The 13,663-nt window shown below is 36.7% G+C and overlaps 1 protein-coding gene across 7 annotated transcripts; it reads right to left on the reverse strand.

Annotated features, from left to right (window-relative positions):
* Window positions 1-900: 900 nt before the first annotated feature.
* LOC131164774 (metacaspase-1-like) lies at window positions 901-13,408 on the reverse strand. 7 transcript variants are annotated; one of them, XR_009139342.1, is made up of 5 exons: window positions 13,049-13,403; window positions 10,309-10,578; window positions 9,810-9,924; window positions 8,562-8,746; window positions 901-1,219 (listed from the first exon to the last, which is right to left on the reverse strand). XR_009139342.1 is itself a non-coding variant. In XM_058122214.1 (5 exons), the coding sequence occupies exons 2-4, from the start codon at window positions 10,644-10,646 to the stop codon at window positions 8,591-8,593; spliced, it is 609 nt and encodes a 202-aa protein (XP_057978197.1). In that variant the 5' UTR covers window positions 10,647-10,835; window positions 13,049-13,385; the 3' UTR covers window positions 901-1,219; window positions 8,562-8,590. The 7 variants fall into 7 exon arrangements, 2 of the variants coding, with proteins under 2 accessions (XP_057978197.1, XP_057978196.1); XM_058122214.1 differs by having other exon boundaries at window positions 10,309-10,835; window positions 13,049-13,385; XR_009139340.1 differs by lacking the exon at window positions 901-1,219 and adding an exon at window positions 2,440-2,676 and having other exon boundaries at window positions 13,049-13,405.
* Window positions 13,409-13,663: the final 255 nt, after the last annotated feature.

The following is a 13,663-nucleotide window of genomic DNA, read 5'->3' on the forward strand; positions in this document are numbered from 1 at the left end:
CTAATACTTTTGTCATTAAAAACCAATTTTTTCGTAGTGAAAGCACCAAGCGAGAAAGAAACAGTTCAACAAAAATTGGTATAGAAGAAGAAGATATATATAGGTTAGGAAGAAGCAATATGAAGGGGATGAGGGGAACACAAAACCAAAATAGTGACCCTATATTTTGCGAGCCCTTGGATTTGGATTTGGATTTGTATTGGAAGGGATTGAGGAAAACACAAAACCAAAACAGTGACCTTATATTTAGGGAGCCCTTGGATTTGTATTGGATTTTGATCAAATGTATATAAAAATGAATTGACATTTGTCCAAATCTAACCAAATTCAAATTGGAAGTTTGACATTCATGCTCCCAATGCAGTCGTGAAGGCAAAAAGGAAATGAGACTGGAGATTTATAATTGAGCAAACATGTTGCTAAGGTATTATTAATTGATTTGGATATAGAAGCCTTATAAATGATAAAAGAACCCTTATTTGTACACATGATGAAATGATTGATAGAAGATACTTTATTTGATTATAATGAGCACAGGTGATAATTACAATGAAATAGAACTGAAAAATAAAACTGGGAATAGTTTACTAAAATAATTGAAATGGAAAGTTGATTGAAGCATAGCAAGATTTGTTCTCCTAAAATCGAGATTCACCGCTTATCAGTATTGAAGGTACTCCATCACTCGGCCTTCAAGATAACCTTAGCCATAACTTCATTGGTATGCTACACATTTAGATAGGGAATATAAATAGTACCCAACCAACTTGAGAGTATATAGGGATGAAATTTTAAGCCATTGAGAAAGGAGGAAAGTGCTGAGTGCATTGAAAAGAAACTAGAGCACACCTATGTAACATTTAGCTAAGAATTAGCAATTAAATTAATTTAGTAATCTAATTTGAAAAGACTAATAATTAAATCACACACACACACACACAAATATATATACAAAAATTTGAGTTGGAAAAAATTGAAAAATTTTTACTCGCAATAAATGGACCCAAAGACCCACTCGTGTGGGTTACAGGAGGGCAAAGAAACATACATGTGATGCGGGCTTGCTCAAAGTTTACATTCTAACCCAACAATAGAGAATACTAACTCTAGTTGGGGAAAATATGTAAGTATGAAAAACTTCACCTATCCTTCCAATGTCGCACAACCATGCTACACTTCAATTTGAAGATTGTGCACATAAAGACAAGTAGTTCTCCACCTGATTGAAATTAAAGAAGAAATATAAAATAATGTAAGAGAGTACTTTCAATAACTTAGAAGGCATTAGCATAATGTCTTTTAGACTTAAATCCATACCATGTGTTAGACGCTAGAATTTGTAAAATATAGATAAATACAAAATTTTGAACATAAGTTCCTTTTTGCAAACCAACTATACAATCTACTCACACTATAATTTGTTTATTGAGTTTGAGTTCTTGGGTTAGCACATCTTCCCATTCATGCCCCCTGCCTCAATAGTTTACGAGTGGTTTTGGAGATTTGTTGAAGCCCCATAAACGACAACCTCACCTTCACGCTCATATAGTTAGCTTTCATTAGTGTACTTTGCAAATAAGCATGCCACTCACTAAGGGTATAGATCTATCAAAAGCTCATTGTTTAGTTTCATTTTAATGTACTAAGAATTAGTTACATCATAGGGAGGAAAAACTGAGCTAAATGCTCTTAGTATAGTGCTTCCATTGGCCGCTCATAATTTATTGTTATCAATAAACCTAATTCATGAAATCTCCATTCATATAAATTGAGTTACCATTACGAGTGACACATATAATTGGGTTGAATAAAGTATCTTTTACTAACTTTCTAGATAGTCTTTCATTAGATAAGTTATTTTGATTTTCAAAACTTTTCCAAAATTATACCATCTTTGTCTCATAATTTTATAAACAAAACTGTATGCATATTTTCACCATTATACACATTATATGCTTGAGCTATCGCAAATTGACTATTACAATGTATAGAAATTGGTGGAACTAGTTAGTGCCCTCAGGTGAAAAAATGTCAAAAGATTTTTTAACCACTCAATTTATTCACATGTCTTTTTTAAAGCAATAAATTTAAACTACATAGCACACTGAAACAAATATTTAGCGCATAGATCCACCTCCCAATGTAAGTATACAACCAACATTGGGATATAGTATTATTTGAAATGCAATTGGCATTAAAAAAAATCTCTAATATTGTTGGATAACCATTTTTAAATAGAACTAGACAGTAGTTGAGGAGATTTTAATGGTTTGAGGTAAATTTTGGGCAGGGAAGGGAAATTTTTTTCCTGACTTTTATAACTCGCTCCACCTCAACCAAACCTGAATCTTTTCATAGTGTTAAAAAAGAAATTATGTTTGTAATGACCTTACTTCTAAATCCAGAATGATAAAAATGATAAAAGGGGCAAGAGTCAAATGCCTGTGATGCATATTTTGATCTTTTATTTCAGTGACAAATATAAGATGCATTAAGCAGAATTCTATTACATTAGCAATCAACTTTTATGATTGTTAAAAAATAATACTAAATGGTAATCTAATATGGTTGCAATCATTAATTTGGGAAAAAGAAATTCCAGAGTGTAGCATAAAATTACAACTTGAATACAGTGTTATAAATGTCAAACTTCATTGAGGATGAGAGCTGAGTATCCTGCACGCGTCCATGCACAAACTCAATTTCATCAATACACAGCAAAAATTTTGATTGACATAATCCCCAAATCATATGAAAAGTATACTTAATAAAACAAATAAAACTCTAAGCTCTTGAAAAGTTGATGCAAACTGAACACTTTTCATGTACACAACTTCTCAAAATGCAACATAAAATAAAAATGATTCCTTTCTTCGTACATAATCTAGTTCAAACTCTGCAATGATATGAATCAAGTATTTTGACCATATTATTAAGAGAGAGAGAGAGAAGAGAATTGTATTGAATGGTGTGATTTATATACAACAGGAGTATCCTATTTATAGTCTATTCTAAGGGAAAGGTTTGTTTATGAACTCGACGTGGGACAAGTGTTATATACATTAACAGGCCCCTCAAACTCAAGGTGGCAAAATGGAGACCAATTTGAGTTTGGAAAATAAATTCTGAAGGCGTCCAAGAGGATGCGTCTTAGTGAAGATATCTGCAGCTTGATTGGCAAAAAAAACTGATAGTAGTCCAATGGTGCCACGGGTGAGATGATGACGCACAAAATGACAATCAATCTCAATGTGTTTTGTGCATTCATGGAATACATAATTGTGAGCAATCTGAATAGCACTTTGATTATCACAGCTAATGATAATAGGAGTAGAATGAGTGACGCCCATGTCTTCAAGTAACCAGCGAAGCCAAAGAAGTTTCTGAGTTGTATCAGCAAGAGCACGATACTCCACTTCTGTGCTTGAACGGGCAACGACTGTTTGCTTCTTGCTGTGCCAAGAAATAAGAGAGTTGCCAATGAAGAAGCAATAGCCAGTGGTGGATTTACGATCAGTGGGGTCACCTGCCCAATCTGCATCTAAGTAGGCATGAAACTCAAGTGAAGAGTGGGCAGAGAAATGGAGACCAAGAAATAGGATCCCCTTGATGTACCTGAGAATGTGAAGTACTGCGGCATAGTGGGGTGTGTGAGGAGCACAGAGAAATTGACTGACAATATGGACGGCATAAGAGATGACCGGGTGAGTCACTGTAAGATAAACAAGACTCCCAACCAACTGGCGAAATAGGGTGGGGTCATCTAAAGGTGTACCATCCATAGGAGTGAATTTTTAGTTGAGCTCGAGAGGAGTGGTGCATGTCTTTACTATCTGTGAGTCCTGCTCGAGTAAGAAGATCTGAAGCATACTTGGCTTGAGAAAGATAATATCCTTCGGAGTTAGAAGTGATCTCAAGTCCCAAAAGTAACTGAGCTTCCCAAGATTTTTCATCTCGACATGTTGGCTAAGATGGGTCTTGAGAGCCGAAATTCTGGATGTGTCATCGCCAGTGATGATCATATCGTTAACAAAGAGGAGAAGTATAGTCCCTTGGTCTAATTTGTGGATGAAAAGGGCGGAATCATGCGGGTTGGAAGTGAATCCAAAATCTCCAACAACGGTACTAAACTTGGAAAACCAAGCTCGAGGAGCTTGCTTGAGACCATACAAAGCGCGACAAAGTTTGTAGACTTGATGTGGAAGATGATGAGAACCAAGAGGAAACATACACTTCTTCAGTGAGGTCACCGTGAAGAAAGGCATTCTTCCATCCATCTGAAATAGACCCTAACGACAAATGGCAGCAACTGCAATTAAGTTGCCGACTAAAGCGAGAAGAGCAACCGGAGCAAAAGCCTCCTCATAGTTGATCCCATACTCTTGGGTAAACCTTTTGCTACCAAGTGAGCTTTGTACCGCTCAATGGACCCATCAGAGTGAGTTTTGATTTTGTAAACCCACTTGCATCCCAGAGCATGTTTGTTAGTTGGTAGGTCCACGAGATCCCAAATGTGAGTTTTTTCTAGTGCCTGCAGTCCCTTATCCATTGTTTTCTGCAAAAAAGAGGGTTGTTAGAACTAGCTTCACAATAAGACTGAGGTTCATGCTGAGTAAAAGTAGTGGACAAAACAAAGTCACGAAGATGAACAGAAGGAGTTTTTACCTGTTCACTTCATCAAGGAGGGAGATTAGAAGCTATTGGAGCGGATCCATTAGTAGAGACAAGTTGCACAGAAGTAGGCAAAGTGGATGACTTAGGTGGAGGAGGCAGATCAGGAGCCATTGGAGCAAATCCATCAGTAGAGACAAGTTGCTTAGAAGTAGGCAAGGTAGATGACTCACGTGGAGTATCTGGAGACATGTTAGGTGGATGTATTCCTGAGGAAGTTGATTCAAAGAAGAGCTTCTCTCAGGAGTATTGAGAAAAAGATCTATGGAGAGATCATTGAAGAGTTGAGAGGTGTTATCGTGCGACAGTTGAAATTTTGATATGGAGGCAAACATCTTGTGTTCCCAGAAAACAACATGACATGACACTCTGAGACGTTTGGAGTGAGGATCCCAACATTTGTAGCCTTTATGTTCAACACTGTGTCCCAAGAAACAACATAAGCGGAATCTAGGTTCCAATTTGGTACGCTCATGAGGGTGAAGGAGAACAAAACATGTACAACCAAATACCTTAAGAGTGTTATAGTCGGGAAGGCAACCATAGAGAGACGCTCAAAGGGTGATTGATTCCCAGTGATGGGACACGGCACACGGTTCTTGGTGTAAACAGTTGTAAGAGCAACTTCACCACAAAAACATTTAGGACACAAACCAGATATGAGAAGAGCATGAACAATATTGAGAATGTCTCGGTGTTTGCGCTCAGCACGCCCATTTTGTTAAGAGGTGCCAAGACATGAACACTGAGAAAGAAAGCCATGTTGGCGAATAAAATTAAGGACTTGAGAGTCTGTGTATTCAGCCACATTGTCTGCACGAAATACTTTGATATTGCAAGAAAATTGTGTTTTGACCATGGTAGCAAAATGAAAGTATAATTGGGGTAATTCAGATTGGTTATGCATAAGAAATATCCAGGTGTAATGGGGATAATCATCAATAGAAATGACAAAATATCGAGAGCCTCCCATAGTAGCAGTGGGAGATGGGCCACAAACATCAGAGTGAATTAAGTCAAATGGTGAAGAAGAAAAAGTGTCACTTTTGTAAAATGGCAATGCTGATTGTTTTGCAAGTTGACAAGGAAGACAATCAAATTGTTCTTTATTAACAAGTCCCAAATTTCCACTAGATACTAAAGTTTGGAGGCGACCAACAGACGCATGACCAAGGCGAGAATGCCAAAAACTGATGGATGGTATGGATGATACTAGAGCTACCGTCTAAACTAATGAGGAGCAACGAGATGGAATGTGAAGATTAATGAGCTCAAAGAGTCGTCAAACCTTACAGCCTATCCCAAGAGTTTGTCTCGTATATGGATCCTGCACGCAACAACCAAAAGCGGAAAAAAATAACAGTTAGACTGAAATCACATAATTGACTGATAGATATAAGATTGAGAGTGAGTTTAGGAATATAATAAGTATCAGGAAAAGAAGTGTTTAATGTTGAAATTTTTTCGATATGGCTCACGTTCATGGGAGAACCATTAGCAGTTTGAATGGCTAGAGTACGGCTAGCAAGATGTTTGGTGGAAAATAGGGTGGAATCAAGTGTCATGTGATTACAACATGCAGAGTCAAAGAACCAAGATGAATTACCTGATGTGACTGACATAGCTTTTGAGGATGGATTACTAGAATGAGCAAGGACTCGTTGGACAATTTGCTCTATTTCAGAAGCAGAAAGCATTTCAATGGAAGTAGCGGAGGATGAACATTCAGCAGTAGTGGCGGCGAATCTGGAAGGAGTACCGCGAGACGAGTATTGTTGGGAATTCCTGTTGAGGTTTTGGAAAAAATCACGTTGAAGATGACCAGGGGCTTGTTTCCGACAAAAATGGCAAACTCAAACCGAACATTTCAAGAGAATGTGTCCCAATTTCTTGCAATAATTGCAGTAGAATTTCTTTGAAGATCCAGATGGAGGCCCTTTGTTGTTGTTTGGGTGAGGTCCCTTGGAAGTGGCGAAGACAGCATCTATAGGGGCCGCCTTGCAAGAGGCAATGCAAGTTTCCTCCGAGAGAAGTTTAGTGACAGCTTGATCCAAAGTAGGTAAGAGACTATGATGAAGGAGAGACGCACGAACATGCTCGAAGTCATTAGTGAGAGCCATTAGAAAAAGAACCAAGTGTTGTCAATCCCGATAGTTGGAAAACTTTTCAACATTAGTGGCATCTGTAAATTCTAGTTCTGAGGAAGCAAGTTGATCCCAAACATAGTGCATCTCAGATAGGAAATTATTGATGGATTGCATAGCTTGTTGTTGCATGCGGTGTAGGGTGCCCAGAAGTTAATATTGATGAGACAAATCTATGGTGGTATAACATTTCTCCAGAAAGTCCCAAAGTGATTTAGCATTTTTGAATCTCCCAAAATGGAGACTAATGGAGTGTATGGACGTGTTGCAAATCCAAGTGATGATTGGGTGGTTTTTGCTATCCCACTCCTCAAGACAGTCTATGTATTTGATGTTGGCTTCACCATCAATTTTCTTCGGTTCAATGATATCGCCAGTGACATATCGCCAAAGCTTTCTGCCCTTGAGAAAGCTGGACATAGCCTGAGCCCATACAATGTAATTGGGGCCTTCCATAATGATGGCAATGGATTTTGAAGCCTCAGTATGCTCCATAGTGTGCTAAGGTAAGGACGGTGGCCGGAGGAGGGCTGTGTTGCACGTGTTGCGAATCCAAGTGATGATCTGGTGATTTTTGCTATCCCACTTTTCAAGACAATATGTATTTGATATTGGCTTCACCATCAATTTTCTCCGATTCGATGATATTGCCAGTGACATATTGCCAAAGTTTTCTGCCCTTGAGAAAGCTAGACATAGCCTGAGCTCATACAGTGTAATTGGGGCCTTCCATAATGATGGAAATGGGTTTTGAAGCCTCAAGATGCTCCATAGCGTGCTGAGGTGACAACGGTGGCCGGAGGAGGGCTGTGGCGGCTGGAAACAGGCAGCTGTGATCAGAGGCGGTGATCAGACAGGGGCGGTCAAAGGCAGTAACCGGAGATGAGCGGTGACCAAAAACAGCCGGTCGGAGGCGATGACCGAAGACAAGTAGTGACCGGAGACGAGCGGTCGGAGGCGGTGGCGGTGGCGGTAGCTGAAGGCAGGCAGCAACTAGAGGCAACTAGACAAGTATGGAGAGGATATACAAGAAGTTTTTCTTATGTGAAGGATCAACTAATAATAGTTGCAATCACAAAGCATACTCAACTCTTGATATACCAAGGTTGCACAAAAAGTATTTCTGATGTGAAAGATCCACTTGAAGTAGCAATCACAGAGCATACTCAACTCTTGATAAGTCAAGGAGCACTAAAAAAGAAATAGTGGCTCCAATACCATATAGAGAGAGAGAGAGAGAGAGAGAGAGAGAGAGAGAGAGAGAGAGAGAGAGAGAGAGAGTACAAGAGAAGAGAATTGTATTGAATGGTGTGATTTATATACAAGAGGGGTATCCTATTTATAGTCTATTCTAAGGGAAAGGTTTGTTTATGAACTTGATGTGGGCAAAGTGTTATATACATTAACACATATGATCAAATAGATGCATACGGACCCACCTATCAAATGAATGCACACTAAAAATGATTCCTTTCATACATAATCTAGTTCAAATCCTGCATTGATGTGAATCAATTTTGACCATATGATCAAGCTAAGTTTATTTTAGTGTGCATTCTTTCGATAAGTGGGTGCATATGCATCTTTTTTGCACGTACATAAGTACTGACATGCACCAATTCCCTACCCAGAACCAAAAACCAACAACCAAAAAAAAAAAAAAAACACAGGCAGCAATCAGAGAAGATTGAAGAATATATAGCCGACTAATCAATATTGACATCTAGATATAGAGAAATAGCATACCTGTGTCAATGTTTGTTTGAGCAACCTTTTTAGAAACCTAGATTTGAGGTATCCCCCTCGTCGGCCTTATCAATGGCTTCTTGTATCATATTTAGTAGATCTCCATATGTCACACCGGGATTTTCTTTACATGTTTTAATAAAACTACTTGTTAGGGCACCAGTAATGGAATTTTTTGAGAAAGCCTGCATATGTTAAGAAGAGGGTAATACATCATAGAATGTTATTTAATGGCGTATAAACATAAACGATTCTGGTTAATGAAAGCAGCATATATCCAAAATTAGAGTTGAAACAATGAGGTATGATTGCAATGTGAAGCATGGCTACAGAATTACACAATACAGAGACATGGGAAATCTTAAAAATATAAGCCAAAAATCTGAAAATAGAAGTCATATTACAATGTTTCATTGTGTCAAAGGCACGGTGAAAAAGACTTTTAGATGTCTAAGACTGTAATGCATTAGAGAAGAACACACACGTCTATTCTGTGACATATTTTTAAAGCATTAGATGAATTTTTTATGGAACGACATAGATACAATTCCCACATAGAAGCTCTTGTACTACAAAATGGCTTGGTCAGTTCAAGGTCAAAAAAATTTTCATTGCCGATTATTCTTTGAACTATTATGTGTCCAAGTTTTTTCTTTGACACATGCATGACACTACCTTACAGAAACTCTTCTACAACACAAAGTCTAAGTTGGTTCAAGGTCAAAAAACAATTGTTACCCATCCTTGAACGATTCAAGGAGGCCAAAACCTAAAATTTCCCACCACTACAGCTTCTTTTGTTTAAAAATAATAATAATGGAAAAGGTATTATGTTGCTCAAAATCAGATAAACATTCAAAAATCCTATAACAAAGGTTTGGGAATTTATTCAACTCAAATTAATAAATGTTAGTGGATCTTTATGGATGCTAAAAAACTCTTTAAACCACTATTTTATATTAGTACATATGGATTCGTAACGGTCAAAAGAGGGAGTGGTATGAAAAGAAGATGCAACAGTAGAATGCTTTCTTATTCTCTATCATGTTCCACGCCGTCTCTTGCCTTCATCCTTGGCTTGTATTGTATATAATTTAAAGGGATATATAGCTGTATCTTAATTCTTTACCATGATATTCAGCAAGATTAATATTTTTTCTTTAATTAAATAGTAATTTTGCAGCAGCAGAGGAAATAAAAGATGTAGGAGAATAAACTCAAGGATGTCAGACACGTTGCATTTCTTACAGTGGTCTCTGCAGCTGTTTGATCATCTCTACAGACACGGAAACAAATGGCTAGTCCACCATTTGTACTTTTATTAATAGGACATAATGGATGCCTATTATTGTCCCACTCTTTCCTGTTGAAATCAACAAAAAGGCAAATATGCTTTAGTTATGAAATAAAAATAATGTAAATCTGTACTGAGGCATTTGGCAATAATAGAAATTAAATTAGTTGATACCATTTACAGTTAAAAGCCCTATGGGGCAACATTTAGAATTAAACATACTGACCATCAATTTTTTCACATCTATACAAAATTTTCAACTATGATATGACATTAATATAACACAATATTAATTTTAGGCTAATAAAGCACAACTCTGTTTCATCTATTTACAAGCTTACAGGAGTGTAGAAAACAACAGATCGATAATTGATGAACCTACTGTGTTTTTTTTTTTTTCCTTTTTATTGGGCAGCAAGGAAAATAAGATGCTCTGGATTTATAATAACTTACTTCTCTTTGTTGTAAATGTAGTCAAGATCAAGAGCAGCTCCACTACGACAAGCATCGATAATCGCATGCAGTGTGACATCCTTTACAAGAGGCCGAACAATGGTATCATTTATATAATTATCTAAGATCATTCCTTGAGCCTTAATATCAGAAGGACAAAGAGTTTCATCAAAACCGTCAAGCTCATCATAATTAAAATCAGTTTGCCTCAGCCCGTGTCCAGTCAAGTAGAACACCAACGAATCTCCAGGCTTGCAGTCCTCCACAACCCTGAAGAAATTATTAATTTGTATATTTTCCACTTGATAATACATTGCTATACATGACTTTTTATACATAGTCAATGATGGATGTGGGAGCTATACATAGTGAATTCAGAGTAATCTCAGCCAAGATTCAAGGAGATAATGGAGGCTTGACCGGTGGAGTGATTCACGGCTTGATTGGAGGAGCAATGGTAGGTGTTGACTTATCAAAGCCAACGCAAAGACCTTTCCATGTTTGCTTTTTGTCTTGGTCCATCTCTTCTGGAATTTGTTTTGATTTTGGCGCCAAGTACCAATTAATGCATCAATAAAATCAAGTCATTTCCTTAAGGTTTGATTTACAAAGTATTCCTCCTTCAAATAGTTCTAGCTATTTAAACAAATAATAAAAATTGACCTTTTAAGAAACAGTTATTCCAATTAACATTTATTGAATTATTTGGGATTTTTTTTTAAGAATTAAAAAATTTGAAGAAATAATTTGTTTTACCATGCAATGATTTGTAATGGTTTTCTTCGCTTTTCTTTGCTTTACAGTTCATGGGAATCATGGGTAAAGGATACTGAAGTATATGATTATAATGACTTGACACTTCACATCGACAGAGTACTTTCAGATTGAGCTTTATTCGATGAACCTGGACACCCTTCCAACATCATTATAAAATGTAATTGACAAGTGTTGATCTTATTGCTAATCCAACTAATTATTTGATAATTTTATTTTTTTAACTTTTATCTCTTCAGTTTTCTTATTTAATGATACTTTTTACATAATCAAATTTAGCAAATTTTGATTCTGAGATGCCTGCATTGTTGGGTTTAATCCAAATACAGGCTTTGCCTTCATCATACAATTATTAAGTTTAAGATTTTAGGTAGAGTAAGTTCTGATGTAACCAAGAATGTCATTTGTTGTAATTGTCCACAAAATTCCTAAAATTTATGATGTCAGCAAATTTACTCCCTAACCACCGGCATCTCTGAGGTCAAATATTTAAGTGTTTACATGGACAAAATATTTCAAGAAAACATAAATACCAATATGCGTACTAAGTTTTATCTAGAATAACTTTCATAAATATGCGTACTAGGATTTATCTACAACAACTTTCATTAGGAAAAAAAATGTCCGATAATCTTCAGATAATTGATCATAAATTTCATTACTGTACTTGTATTCTATACCCTTTTTATTTTGATTTTTATGAGTCTATATATCTTAGGCGTTTACTTTTTTCCTTTTTGAAATGTCTATAAACAAGGAGACAGGAGCCAATCAAAATCAATTGGACACAGAGTGGTGCATATAAAATTGTCCAATGGGATAGAAGATTTGGATTCAAAAATCTAGACAAATTATTTTCAGTTTCTAATCACATTGGAGTTTATTCATCTCCACAAACTTCAGCTGCTGCAACCATTGTAATACTTTGCACACTTTTCTTGTTTAACTTTATAAACTTTGTGTGAGGACACAATGTCCATCTAGTTGTCCTAAATTAATTAGAATACTTGACTCTTACCAAAGTACAAACTGAGTTTAAAATTTAGGGAAGAAAAATAGTAGCGTGGCCTTCTACTCATGAACATAAACTGACAGTAGTTACTAAGCATTTTATATTAGTATGAAGTTGCATTATGTGTGATTCATTGGGTTAGAATACACTGCAGGTCAATCCATGTTCAAGTCAAAGTATTAATTAATTTGCATGTAGAAATATATCAAAGCTTTCATAAAATTGAAGAGAAGACCAACTCCCAAAGGTTTTAGATTTTTTTCTTCTGCATATGGCAATCATATTGCCTTTCATGCTACTCTAATTAACTGGATCAAACTCCAATTGAAATTCTAATCAATCACAGTCAAACAAAGTCTTCAGCCAGTTTTGGATTCTGTTCTTTGGTCTGGCAACATTTAAAATTTATCAAATTGTGCATCATTTTATGCATGAAGTACGATCCGTGGAAGATATAGCCCTGTTCTTCTTCTCATGGACTATGTGTAATCACAATATGAGGGAATAAGGAAACCATTCTATTGCAAATAGTTTATTAACTTTGTACCAATAGGTAATTAATCAGAATGAGAAGCCCACATGACATTCAAGATTGGTTTTTGCCCTAAGAGGGGGAATGAATTCCCCAAACGGGGTTCGAAAATGCCACACTTTTCCAAACGACAAGTGATTTATATTTTAAAATTCTAATTACAGCTTTCTAGGTCCATTCCAGCACAAAATTATCATAGCAGCGCAAACCAAATAATTGCCGAACCAGAATGGGGCATTCCGATTCTTCCAAAAATCAAGTCCATTTCCACTTATTTACCCATTTCATTTTCCCAAATTCCAGAACGAAGAATCCAATCGATAGCATTGTTAAAACAAATTTCTCTGAATTTAGGGCACTATAATGCAAATTCGAAGCAAACATCAATCCGTAGAAAGTAAACAAGTAGAACTAACAGGTACCTGCAAGAACGCGAATTGAATCCGCAGGAAAACGAAAATGTTTAATCAACAACTCCTTCATGTTCGCCTTGTGCTCGTAACTCACGCCGCAAAGAAGCGCTTGCTTCCTTCCCCCAACAGAAATGGAAGAACAACTAGAAAGAAATTCGGGCTTACAAGCATTTCCCAAGCGGTACTGCCCCCTGCTGATGCACTGTCCTTTATCTTAAAGTGTAGTGGATGGAGGTCATGCATATTAAGCAACGGAGTGTTCGGGCGTCGGGCGGCACCTGTAACGGCTGCGGCAGGAGCTGCATGCTATTGTGCCGCGTCTGTCCGAAGGCCCAACCATGTTTGAGTGGTACGACACAAGTATAGAACATAACAGCTAGCTGTTATATATATATATATAACAATATTATATAAAATAATACAATGTTGGTTTACAGAAGTCCTTAGGCACGCCGCAACGTACCAAAATAAGATTGGCGAGTTATAATAGATATTGAAATTTGAATGGAGTCGTTATTAATATACTATTTACCTTAGTGTGGTTATAACACCTATTTACTACTCTTTAATTGGTCTTTAGACTATTCCTAAGTCAAAAAATCAATAATCTTAGTCTGCATTACC

This window comes from Malania oleifera, chromosome 9, assembly GCF_029873635.1.
Source record: "Malania oleifera isolate guangnan ecotype guangnan chromosome 9, ASM2987363v1, whole genome shotgun sequence".
Classification (NCBI taxonomy): Eukaryota; Viridiplantae; Streptophyta; class Magnoliopsida; order Santalales; family Ximeniaceae; genus Malania; species Malania oleifera.